Source organism: Solenopsis invicta, chromosome 1 (assembly GCF_016802725.1).
Source record: "Solenopsis invicta isolate M01_SB chromosome 1, UNIL_Sinv_3.0, whole genome shotgun sequence".
Classification (NCBI taxonomy): Eukaryota; Metazoa; Arthropoda; class Insecta; order Hymenoptera; family Formicidae; genus Solenopsis; species Solenopsis invicta.
In genome coordinates, this window is record NC_052664.1 from 9,778,033 (window position 1) to 9,792,104 (window position 14,072).

Sequence of the window (14,072 nt, forward strand, 5' to 3'; positions counted from 1 at the left end):
TCGGGCAGCACGTTAATTTTGCTCTTTTCTTAATTCGCGCGGAACAACGGATCGCCAGCCACTAAACGCCGTGAAATCGCTCGACGATAACGCGGATCTCGCGGCACACGGAACTCGCGCGATTACTTCCGGCCTCTTGAGCCGCGATGTACTTTTGCAAGTTTCGCCTCCTCGAAGACTTCCACACCCTCCTCCTTCTCCTCCTCCATCTCTTTCTCCTTCCTCTCATCCTCTTCCTTCTTCAACTCACACTCGTACTCGCGCATCCCACCGTCTTCCTTTCTCCTCTTCCACTATTCTGCTGCACGATGCGGTTAAGCTCCGTTTATGTACGGCGCGTTGCAGTTCCTCTCTTCCCGATTTGCACGAGGCTTTTCTCGAATCGCGGAACATCGTGACTGAGCCAGTTACCACCACCCCCCCCCCCCCCCCTGATTCGCGCCCTCGGTTTGAGACCATTTGAACGCGGATGACACGAGAAACTTGCTAACTAGACGAAAAGTAACAGCTCTTCAGGTTCAGAAAAATCAAGAAGGAATATTTAATCGTCAAAACACATCGAATGAAATATTTTAAAGCTATAATACTTCAATAATATTTTAATATTGATAACTGTTATATTTATAAAACAATTAGTAATTGGAAATTAGGCTAATGAGAGTCAGAGCGGGTGAAAGTGCGCAATCGTATTAATATTTTACAAATTATTTATTCATCTTTAAATTAGAAACGAACTCTCATTAGTCTAATTTCCAATTACTAATTGTTTTAAATTTCGAGAGTCCGGAGAACTAATTACTCAATTCTTGTATTTTTATTATTTTACTACGGTATGTTGTTCTCACACTAATTTTTATTTCTAACTACTGAACAAATTAAAGACTCGGCTATCATAAAAGAATTTCAGTATTTTCTATTTTATAATTTATAAAATTCTCTCCATAATTCTTCTCCATACAGTAAATATAAATTTTAAAGTAATGATTAACATTAGGATAGATTAGAATAGATTTTAAATAGAACTACTCTAAATTTACAATACGCAGCGGAAGGATATTCTTAATTCAACAGTTAAAAGCACAAGTACATAAATGTAAAGAAGATAAAAGATTAAGTATACTTTTTTTTGTGACAGAAAATATCTATTCTATGTAAAGAGGTAAAGCTTTTATCCAGCTTGAGGCTTTAGCGCGACACGTGGAAGACGCGTTCTTCTTTTATCGGTAATGTAAGGATGGAAGTACCACACGATAGAGAGCGATTAAATGAACAAGGGGTTGAACTTCGAGGCGCGCTAATGCGTCGAGCAAACTCCGTGACGCCCGTGCACAGTTGGTTAAACTGGCAAACATTGACTGACTTTCACGCATTTCGCGTTAATTTGACGATGTCAAAGATGTCTTTTTGTCACCGGCAGTATTAGCAGTACAAGTATCTATCGCAAGCAGCGTTTAGATATTCTCTGACAGAAAAATGTTTAGTATTTCTGACTATAATTGTATGGTTAAATAATTACGGTTAGAAGCTTAATTTTTACAGTTATTACTGCTAATGTCAGTAAGAATAACATTATGTCTATAATTATATCAATTATGAAAAAAGTTTATTATGAATTATGATATTTTTAAATATTAATAAAATATAATAATGAAATAAAATAAACTTTTCTATGTAGTAAATGCAATCGCATCAATTATAATAAATATAACTATTTTTTAACATTTGTTTACTAATTACATAGTAATAATAATTAATAACTATAATTTGCATGGTCAAAACTATAATTATAGAGTTTACAAAAAAAAATTACTATGAACTGTAGATAAATGATAACTGCAACTATTTTTTTTCTCTCAATGTACAGTATATTGAGAGAAAAGTATTTCTGACTATAATTGCCTGGTTAAAACAATTATAAACATACAGCTGACACTGAAAATAAATCTTATCTTTTAACTATTATAGTTAAATTATTTACAACAATTTTTTTTTCTCAATGTATGTTTGTAAATAATATATAATAATATATAATACATAAAACATATGATATATAATATATAATAATATATGTTGCTAGCTCGATTTTACTTTTGCAAGATTTTTAAGAAAAGCTACAATATCCAATCTAATATATACCTCATGTAGAATTTAAAAATGTTATGAAAATAAATTTAACATACCAAGCATAATATAAATAGTGCTACATAAAATTATATAAAAGTAATTTTAATTTTCACTACAACGGTTCTTGCGAAGATCTTGATTCCTTTAATAACTATATGATAAATATTGACTGCCAACACAACTTTCAAATTTCCTCCGACAAACTGTCTTTTCGTGATATTTGCAAAATTGGAAATTAATCCAACTGACGCGAAAACTCCGAATCGTCGCATTGCTAACCGGCGCAACCGCAAGTGATCTTGCATTGATGCTACAAGACGCACGCGAGGAACGACTGAAATGTAAATGAAAAGCGGTTTCGAAACCTCTCTCCGATGGCTGAACGCGGCGCGGTGGCGGTGGTGAAGACCTTAATTCGTTTACGACTTGCAAAACGAGCCTTCTGGGAGCGCGCAACTGGTAGCCAAACAGTTTGCACACCGTCACACACCCCCGTGGTATGTCCCAAGGGTGATACTGATGAAATAAAATCCCGTGACAAGCGGTTGTTTCGCTCTGACAATCTTGACGAATCGACAACAAGAAATTTAAAGCTTCGAAGGACCCAAGCGGAATCGTTTACGGCTTTTTTAATGTGTAATTAAAACGACTTCCGATAATTATTTTTCACTATTTATAGTTACTACTATGGTTGCAAACTCTTAAAAAGCAAATAAAATTATTTCAGATCTCTCGAGGATCCTGTTTAAATTCGATAGCATTATCTTAATTAATTATTAGTAAAATTAGTTAATTCAATTTTCTTCTACATACGTATGTTAAAAATACAGAAAGAATATAGAAAAATAGAAACAAAGTAACAATCTATAAATTAGGACCAGCTAGATGCATAGTGTCGGGCACTTAAATAGATCAACGATAAATTCGGGAAAGAAAGCAGCAGATATTCGTTTATATTTGTTCGCGAGTCCTTCGAACACGTAATCAACTAAACGGGACGTACAGATTACGTGCAGAGTGACTCATTTATTTCCCCGAGGACGCACGTATCATGGATTAAAAAGACACTTCGATCATTATAAGTCGATGCATATGTGACAGACATCGTGTGTGATTACGACACGTTTTATAGCAGATTCGTAGGAAAAATCTTGTTTCATAGGTCCGAGACTGTGAGAGAGCAAAACTTGGGGAAAAAAGTAGACTACGCAATTAGTCTTCTTTTAATATTTTAATTTTTATTAATGCACCCTTTTATTTATAATGTAAATTCTATAGCTCTTAGTTTTTCTACATAATATTTAATATCGATTAACATATGTACCCAGATAGCACATTGCCGTCTTTGTTGTCATTTTGACACCAAAATGACGCCAAAATTGTCACTTAACACCAATTTGACGTCAAATTGATGCCAAGTGACAATTTTGGTGTCATTTTAGTGTCAAAACGACAACAAAGACGGCAATGTGCTATCTGGGTACTCTTTAAATTAGAATTAGTGTATTATTCACTAAAAGACAGCGAATAACCTGGTTTTAGTGATATACTTATAACTATATTAATCAGTGACATATGCACTGGGTTTCAGTAATAATAGTGATTCCGATCAATGAGATTACTTTTCAATTATCATTGAAAAACAGTGAATAATCACTGATGATCATAGTTATAAGTGTAGCACTGTAAATCAGTAAGATTTCACTGATTCATATTTAGAGAGTACTAATAAATACTTAATTTGAAATACCGAATGCTCCTAATATTCTTTGATTATATAAATATTTCCAATTATATGATAAATTTGGATGATCTTTTCTAATTTTACAGCCTGTTATTTGTAAGCAATTATTTATAAATAGTTATTAACTGTCAGTAAGTGATTAACTAAATTAACAGTTCTTTATTGTAACGTTTACTTGAAAAAATATATTTAATTCTTAGATTATTGCAGATTAAAATCCTAACAATTTTATTCTAAAATTCTAGAATCTTTATTTTAAAGTCTGTAAGACACATTATAAGATTTCAAAAAGGATCGACAGTTATTTTTACACTGGCTACATATTTTTTCCACTGCATTATTATTATCAAAATGTTATTGATCTATCTTAAATGTGGAGCATTTCAGCACGCCCCCGATCCGATAATCTCTCCCTTTCTGCTTGCCGATGATCGATGTAAAATTGCAATGGAAACAGGGTTGCGCGTTACAATCGAGCGGTTGTTTCGCGTTCCCTGGAGGGATCTGATTGCAAACGAATGCGGCGTGGTTACGGTCTCCCTTCATAGACGATTAATCCAGTTTACTCGCAGACGTTACCTCGGTATGGGGTTCTTGTAAGCTGAGAATCCGCACAAACGTCCCTCCCGCGCTTAAATATATTCAATTACGGGACCTGCGTGCCGTGTCGTCCTCTCTCTTCGTCCCTCTCACCACTTTTTCGCGTTTTTTCACTTTTATGTTACTTTAACTGAACTCGAGAAGTCCCGACATTTTAACTGTCATTTTGATATTTTTTAAGATTTACGCACTTGTGTCTCTCTGATAAATTCCTCGGTAGTCTGCGAGTTTGTCTCGCCCAGATAAGCGCCATATTTATTATTGGACTTTCGACGATTGATTACAAAACGCGCCAATTTGCGCTTACGGAACAAAAAATCTGGTTGTATAAATTAGAAATCTGGTAGATTCAATTAGAAAAATACAAATCAGATTTATTGTTAAATTTATAAAATATTCTAACTAAAAATAAAAAAACACAACAACCAGAACTCTTTTTGGTAATATCAGAATGCATTTTGTACTTTTGGTTGGTATATCTAAAGCATTAACATTTTTCTCAATGTAGCAATATTAATTGTAGAGAATTTGAATGTATTTATAATATATTAAATAAAAGTCGCAGATACACCATTTTGTTTTTGATTTATATTTCCTAAACAAAAACTAAATAAAACTTTGGAAACATAAATACTAACTAGAAAGTGTTTTCTATAAGATATTATAGCAGTTTTTATAATATCATGTCAAATGTTGCAATAATTAAGTTTTTCATAAGATAAGTAAAAATGAGCGTTTGACAAAATTAATCGACACAATAAACAGTAATGCTACATTATTCTCCTCTTTTTTTTTAAACATGAATCATCTATAAAATACTTACAAGTAAATACAAGTGAGGTTTTCTAGAAGCCTTTCACCTTTATGTAAAATGACTTTTCTGTTTTATACATATACCTTATTCGGTAAAACGCCATATGTAGGGCAATAATATTTAAAGATTAAGTTATATATAGATTACTACACGGAGAGAAGTTTCCGTCATATTTTATACAAATTTGACCATGTGTGGTAAGTTTGGAACCTATCGAATATTACGAGTAATTATAGGAATTTGCAAAAGATAAACAATACTTTGCATTTTATAAACAATTCTATGCAGAATTGTAAAATGCTTTAAGGCAAAATTTTTGCAATTTGAGACATAATATACTTGTTTAAAGTATGCAACACATAAAAGAAAATTATTCAAATTTTATTCTCTTTCGGAGAATTCGTTTTTATCATATTTTATGTAGAGAAAAGCCACATCCATGGCTTTTTTCATATATAAAATAGATAAAAAAATAATAATTATGCATTATTATTTTTTTAATTATCTAGGCAGATCATGCTATTTATCAGTGTCGATAAGATGCAACGTTTAGTTTTCGAGAAATAAGAGGGTATCACGAGATCTATGTCAGTTAGCAACTTTCCTCTAATATACGTAATATATATTTTATACGTTAGATGCATATTTAATATTTAATATATCATATAAGTTTAATATATTAATAATGATAATAATATTGTATTATGTATGTAAGATCTTCCGTACAATGTGGATGACGCTTTAACTCGTTAAAGCAAGATAGGCGCGTACGAATGAATAAATGAATTTTAATGCAGCACATATATGCAATCAACTATTGCTCCGTGCATAACATACATTTGCCGTCTGTGTTGATTACATTTCGAGCGATGTGAGAGACATGAGATTGTTTCTTTGAATAGATTTAAATGAGAAATTGCTCTACATTAAAAAATTTGGAAATCTATGAAAGATACGCGAGAAGGTGGTACTTTGGCTGTTCATTTATATTTTATGCAATAACTTTCTTAACCAATATTTGAAATTTAATATTTATACTCATCAAAATATTTTTCTACAGATTTTAGACTCAACGTTATAATATATTTATTACATTGGATATTATTTATAATAACGTAACGACACTGTATGGGTCGAAAAGGATCAGAAGTAGTAATACGATCTACCTAAAGAACAAATTTAAAAAATTAGTTTTAATTGAAAATGTACAATTTCGTTATTAAAATTATATATTTATTAAAAGTAAAGAGAAAACATTGTATAATATGCACAAATGTATGTACGCAATACATGTAATGTATTACGTACATTTACAAACTAAAGATTAGCAATAAAATTACAATGAAATTATTGAATAACTACTTCGATATGAAAACTTTGAAAAAAGGCCTGTATTAGGCCTGTTTGAGACAGTATAAGGACCCACATTAGCAAAATATGTGAAATTATGAATGTTTTGGTTATACAATACAAGTTAAAAGTTATCGAAATTTAAAAATTGATGTTTAATTAGGTTTATTCTTTTTCTTCCTAATCAATAATAAAAAAATTTATTCACGAATGTCCGAATTTTTGGCTTTGAAACCAACTGTAAAGAAGAAAACAACGAAAAATTTAATTTACAATAATTTTTTCAGTGAAAATAACTATTTTGCCACAGTTTTAGATACAAAAATTTTTAAACAAGTAAATCCAAATAAATTTTTGCAAAAATGTTTATTAAAGTCTTATTGATATATGTAACAAATTTGATTTAAATCGTAATGCTATTTCTTTATTAAATTTACAGGCACTAATAACAAAACGCGATTTTATATAAAAATCGAAACAAACAAAAAATTAAATAACTTCCAATATAATAAATCAATAAAAGTATGCTGAAAGTTTACACAAATGTAATAACAAAACGCAACAAAAATCTAAAATTTCCAAGTTTTTGCTAATATTTTTATATATGACACATACATCCTTAAATGTTAAAATGTTGAAAAAATTTTGAAATGTTCGAAAATAAAAATGCCTCATAACAAATGTCGGCTATTGCGTATTAGAATATTAGCGTCCTTACACAACGGCAGGCTGCTAAACAAATAATTCTACAAATAATTGCTAAAATTCATTATTTAATAATGGAAATAATACCCAGTCGCCGTACCTATACAATCCATATCACTTTCTCCTCTACTGTACGTTGCGATAGCACATTCAATAGAGCGCGTTGTTCTAACAATACATTGCCGAATACTGTATATACGATGGTCAGAAGACAGAATCAAAGCTCGCGAAAGCTTTGGCGCGAAAAGTCAGGAGGTCGCGATTCCGCGATATTTCCCAATGTTTTCCACCGTGGCGGTCGTGCCACCAGAGTTAGATGATAGAGCAAGAATAGAAAAGAATATAGGGTACAGCAAGAACAACAAGAGAGAGAATAGAGGGAGAGAAAGAGCTAAAGAGAGAAAGAGAGATTGAGAGAGAAAAGGGTCACGATATAGAGGGAGAGAGCGCAGAGCGAGAGAGGAAAAGAGAGTTAAGCCTGCAGGCTGCAGACAGAGGCACCAGAGTAGAGCGCGGCGAGCAGCTAGTAGCAACAGCAGCAACAGCAGCAGCAGCAGCAGCAGCGCGGCGCAAAGCGAAAGCAGGAGGGAGACAGGCATCTCGCCCTTCTTTTGTCCCTGGGCTTCGGCCCGATATTGAAATGGAGTCGTTTGAGTGTGAATAATTTGCTTTGCCCGGGCCCACCCCTCCGCCGCCGCCGCCGTCGTGCCGTCCCTCTCCTTTGCCGCTCTCGGCCCGGCGCGACTACCACCGTGATCGGCCCCCCTCATGTACCCTCGACACCCCTCGTGGTCCCCGTCAACCCCGCTGCAGGCCGCGTTATTTCGCGTCGCGCTAGAGAGAGAAGTTCACGTTTCGCGATTTCCTGCAAATCGAGTTTTTTCCTCGTCGTCTTCTGCATGGGACTCAACGAGGGACACCATTTTTTAGAGGAATGCGTTCTATTAAAGACCTATTTGGACGGAAGAATTTAAAAGCAATATCCTATTGAGTCAGATTATAAACGAGACGCATATTGTAACCTGAGAATAGCCACCTAGTTTTTTCGCGCAAACGATTAGCTGTTCTGTAATTTATTTGAGATAATTATTTATATAAATTTATACTTAACATTTTTTTTAAATAGGAGAAAATACCACGAGAAAGTAATAGGATTCTCGATCGATAATGAATATTACTGTGGCTTCTTTTTGATTGCTGTTGGAGTATAACAAATATCTCAGGTGACTGGGTTGAAAAGATCCAAAAGTTACGTTAGGTTAAACGTTAAGTTACATTACGAGATTATTGAGAAAAAAGTTGTTAAATTAATTAAATTTTTCAACTCGATTAAATTTCTACAATTCAAGTATTTATGTATTTAACTCAAATACATAAATTATTTTATTTTTAATTTAAACATTACAGTAGACCCTCCCTTATCCGAAGTTCCATTATCTAAATACTTAATATCCGAACGTTCTACTATTTAAATATTATAACATATTGTAAAATTAATTTTGTTTTTTTTACGTAAAGAATTTAAGTTTCTTTGAATATATGAAGTCCTTTCTGTTAAAAATTTAAGTTTCTGTTTGAATAAATAAAATTTATTATAAAAATGTATTTATTCTATTATCCGAAAATTCTCTTATCCGAACAATTTTGTCTCCCTATTATTTCGGATGTGGGAGGCTCCACTGTATATACTTAACTTAAGCATTTTTAACTTAAATATACAAATATTTGAATTGAAGAAAAATCAAGTTGAAAAATTCAATGAAATAAACAACTTTTTTTTCTCAGTGTATGATTATTTTGTATATATATTTTATAATATAATTATTTTTTTTTAAAGCATAAAAACAAATTGAGCGTCGTTAATAAAAAAATCTCTAAAGAATAATCTTTCTCAAAGTTTTTTTCCAAAAAATTTACTGTTTCAGAAACAAATTTTACTTGTATCTGAAATGTTTTATAAAATGCCATCTTTTTCCTCGTAAAATTGTAGAGACGATTATTACTTGAAATTGCATCAAATTAAGTTTCAAAATGTTCCGCTAATTTTAGTTCGCCCAAAAAGATCGATGTAGTCCCGATTAAAAGTCTCCTTTCGTACGAACGATGTGACATCGATTGGAGTGTTCGTTTTACGCACGTACGTGTATCTCGAGGTGAGGCGAGAGGTACCGATCATTATAAATTCCAAACTATTGTCGCGATCGACCGACCGAGCGACCCTGATTGTCCCGATCGTCCCGAGTATGACGCGTCGGGACTATCCGCGTTCCTCATTTCTCGGATGCTGGTCAGATCGGGTACGCCGGTGAATTGATTAGTGCGAATCATCGTCACGCGCCGCGTCGCCGGCGAAATCCGTGCGTAGAATGGTCGACACGTACGACACGCATGCCACGCATGACGAGCCGGAGTTAAAATTACGACGACGTAACCGTCGCATAACACGGCCTTGCTCCGACCCATGAAATGTGTTAAGCACCCGATCATCGGTCACGGGCGGATGAGAACATCGACGATGAATTAGATGAGCCGAAGACGCTTTTCTTACAATTTAAATGAAAAGTAGAAATTTTATAAAAAAAACGTTGGCTTCGCCAACGTGTTTCGTACGAATCTACGGTGCTCATTTTGTGAATTATAATGAGCTTTTTATCTGAATAAAAATAACTCGAGGCATTAATAATGTGACGCGAATAATAAAAAAAATCTTATACCTAGTCAACTAATTTTGTTAAGTTACTTTTAAAAGAGTTTAACTTCGTTTCGTTTTCACGTGTAATTTACGCTTCTCTCAAGAATGTTACAGCATATTTATGTAATTGAATCTTCAAAAGTTCAATAAATGCATTATGAATATATATACCTTCAATAAATACTTTTACATGCTGTTCACGTCTCGCGGCAAAAGCGACGAATCTCTAGTACAGCAAGTGCGAGCATGCGTTCAATCCATTTCAAATTTAATCGTCGATAGGACAGAGGCACGATTTCTTTCGCTTCGTGCTCCCGGAACAAACATAACGTGCGAAAAAGCGCGAAAGGCGGAGTTCGAAGCCGAGAAGAACGAAAAAGTCGTACGCCGAGCATTGAAGAGAGCGTCGCTTTTGAAAAGACACCCGCTCGCCGACAAAGGCGAAGGTGAACGCGGCTGGATGATGAGCCAACAATGATCGAGGATTCATCAGCTTCTTTTAAGAGGCCAATGTCATCCGCCGACCGGTGAACGCGTCGCTACCCCGACAGGGGTATACTCCTTAAACATGCAGAACGCATACGAGACGCCGTGTATATAATCCACCGGCGGCAGACGGTGGAATTCAGTCAGCTCGTCAACACAACCGGCAAACTGCTATCGTATAACGATGAAGGTAATCATAAATTCATTATCTAATTTCTTACCCGATTATTAAGGCACACAGAAAATCTTACAAGAGAATCAATCAATCACAGTCAAGAAATTAAGATATAACCTAAGCGGTAGGAAATTCAAACTGTTGATTTCCTTACTGCTCAAGCTCTTTTGCGTGCCATGGTCCTTAGTTTTTGGTTCAGTGTGAAAAGCCCTGCAATCAATTTCTTTTTTTTTGCGAATACTGCCTGAATTGATTTTATTGCAATAACATTCATCGATCTTCGAAAACAGGTACTTGTCAGCATCGTGCTCTTGGCCACTACGGTCTTGGCCGAACCACCGAGATACCGCCAGCAATATCAGCCACAGAATCAATATTACTTTGCCCAACAGCAAGAGGAGGCCGCACCTTATCCCGCGTCTGGTTGGAAACCAGCGGGAACTGCTTTTGATCTTCCTCAAAAACAACTTCAACAATACGAAGCGCCAAGTGCGTCCCAGCAACAGTACGGAGCACCAAACACTCCTCAGCAACAGTATGGATCACCAAGCGCGTCGCAACAGCAATACGGAACACCAAATGCTCCTCAGCAACAGTATGGATCACCAAGCGCGTCGCGACAGCAATACGGAGCACCAAACACTCCTCAGCAACAGTATGGATCACCAAGCACGTCGCGACAGCAATATGGTGCACCAAGCTTCCCTCGGCAATATGGAGCACCATCCTCCGATCCTCGGCGAGAATACGGAGAACCGGAAGAGTCCACAACGACAGAAACTCCTAACACTACCGAAGAGGAAGAAGCATCTACCGTTCAAGGCATCACTGAATCTGAGGTAAGTAAACTATGAATCTCTTACTGGAATCATTGAAGTATTTGATATTGAAAATCAAGATAAAAGAAGATAACTTTAATTATATAAAGAATTTTAAATCCATAATATTTTGGTTCTGCGTTCCATAAATTTGATGTAAAGTATTTTACCAATCGGAAATTAATTCACTATTTTATACAGTAAATGTAATATTAAAAAAAAGTTCTGTATTTTTCTCATCAATAGAAGTATGATAAAATAATTAATCGCGATTTCAATGCCAGCTAAAATTTATTGGAAAGCTTATAACTGCCAAAAATTTTGAGACTTCAGTGAATCAAACTCCACATGTTAAAACTCCACATGTTAAGTGAGTGCATCTTCCGACTTTACATAACATTACGTAATATAGATTTATTATTTCGCTCTGGAGATAAAACACGCTGGACCATTGAGTTGGCATGTAAGCCTACGAGAGCGGAGACGGTTCCGCGGAATTTAAATCGCACCGACACACTCCTCTTTTTCAATCTTCGTTCGCTCGTTCTCGCTCGTTTCTCTTGCCCGTCCTAACGACATTAGTATTCGAGGCGTCGTTTACTTTCGATCGCGGGTCTCGAGCACGTGTGTGTCCGTACCAAATTCGAAGACTGGCGTGACACAACCCATAATGCATTCACCCGTGATTCGAGGTCGTCTGAGAGAGCCTACGCCTTGTTTGGTGAGATATCGGAAAAAAACAAAAAATTTTCTTTTACTGAGAAATGTTTTGATAAGAAACGAGAAATTACTCATTTTATATAATATACGTTTCTGCACTTATAGTAAATACACTGTTTGTAAGACTGCCCAATTATCTATAACTTTTTTTAAATATATATAATAAAAGAAAAATTTTCTTTTTGTATTGAAAACGAGTAATATTTTTAAATTGTTGAATTTTTGAGATATTAGAGATACTAATTTAATACAAAGCGACTGAATTAAGATTTTCAGTTAATAATCAACATTTTTCTTAGAGAAAATAAAACAATTTATAAGTAAATAAATAAGTAATAAAAATAACGCAAATTATAAAACATGAATTTTAAGATAAATCATATGTAAGTGTTAATTTAATATATTATATATTAATTCTACTAAAGTAAATAAAGTAGAAATATGCTTTCATAATTTGCTTTTAAATTATGTTGTATCTTTGTGTTAACTTTTTACATTAATAATTATGTTACTTTCTAATATATTTATTTTGTTAAATTAACACAAAAGTTTGTATAGTTTGGGACAAAATTGAATTTAACGGAACATTTTTTTGTGTAATTGACATTAAGAAGTTTTTAGATAACTTTGCTAAAAAATCTAGTTATAACCATCATATACTCGACTTTACAGAAACAATTTTATTTTAGTTTCGTATATGTTTACCTCACATAACAAGATATTTCTAACAATATCTTAGACAAAACACAAATAAGTTTATTTTATTCTTTCTTTCAACGTGCACGTCACCAACGATAACAATTGGTGGAAGAAAGATAAATTGCAGCGTTATTCTTTCAGTCCGAGCCCGTGAACGCGGTGAACGAGCTCGAGGACGAGAACATTGATGACAAGCAGCCTCAGCAATCCGGAGAATACTACGTGGCACTACCCGACGGTCGTCTTCAGCGCGTGCGATACATCAGCCGTCAAGACGCCGAGGCCATGAAGTACTTCGCCAAGATTCGCGCCGAGAACGTGGAGCCTCTTCGCGGGCCGATCTATGCGTATGCACCGCTGCAGAAGCTACAGATCGTGCCGGCCGGTCTGCAAGTGTCCGTTGCCCCAGTCGCCGCGGTCGCACCCGCGGACGCCAAACCGCAAAAACTCGAAATCGAGCCCGTGGCTGCACAAGTGCAATACCAGTATGACAATAACCCTTCGCGCGTGGTGCCCCTGGCCAACCCCCTCAGCACTACCTACACTGCCTACTCGGCGAACTATCAGGCACCAGCGGCCGACTCTAGATTCCTCCTCACCTTCCAGTGAATGAAATGCGACAACCCGACATGATCACAATCTGCAACGTGACGACTTTTGTAAATTGTAACGTACACATGTTGCATAGATTCTATAACGATTCTATACTGACAATTAGGCTAAGCTGACGCTGCAATAAAGTTGATAATAACATTTTTCGTTGTGTTCAAACTTTTACACCAACTCTTGTAGACATTTCTGAAAAAAAATCGTAGGGTATATATGTCAAAAGTAAAGAGATAATACGTGATTAATAATTGGTAATTAATAATTAGCGATTCCACAAGAATTTTTCTCGTACGCGCGAAAGTTGTTTCAACTTCAACTATGATGCATGATACCTTTCTACAGCGAGATTATAATTGAACGAGTATGCGATCACGGGCGTTATAGATGCGGACGTATTGGCAAGATAAAGAGAAAGAAGAGAGAGAAAGAGAGAGAGAAAGAGAGATAGTAAGGGGAAAGGTGAAGGGAGAGAAACAGAGAAAGACCCGTCGGCATGTAGACGTGCCTAACCGCAAAATTCCAGAAATTTAATATCT

The 14,072-nt window shown here is 35.0% G+C and overlaps 2 protein-coding genes across 6 annotated transcripts in view; one reads left to right on the top strand and one right to left on the bottom strand.

The window, feature by feature from the left end:
- LOC105199542 (paired box protein Pax-6) overlaps positions 1-14,072 on the bottom strand; it is a 146,255-nt gene that overhangs the window by 38,459 nt on the left and 93,724 nt on the right. The window lies entirely within an intron of this gene.
- LOC105199540 (involucrin) lies at positions 10,600-13,683 on the top strand. Its single transcript, XM_011166685.3, has 3 exons — positions 10,600-10,705; positions 10,981-11,529; positions 13,069-13,683. Exons 1-3 carry the CDS (start codon positions 10,700-10,702, stop codon positions 13,534-13,536), a joined length of 1,023 nt encoding a protein of 340 aa, XP_011164987.2. The 5' UTR covers positions 10,600-10,699; the 3' UTR covers positions 13,537-13,683.

What these genes read in the sequence shown, in the direction of transcription:
- LOC105199540 (XM_011166685.3), top strand. An exon ending in AAGGCATCACTGAATCTGAG is followed by an intron (nt 11,530 to 13,068) that starts GTAAGTAAACTA and finishes TTATTCTTTCAG; the next exon opens with TCCGAGCCCGTGAACGCGGT.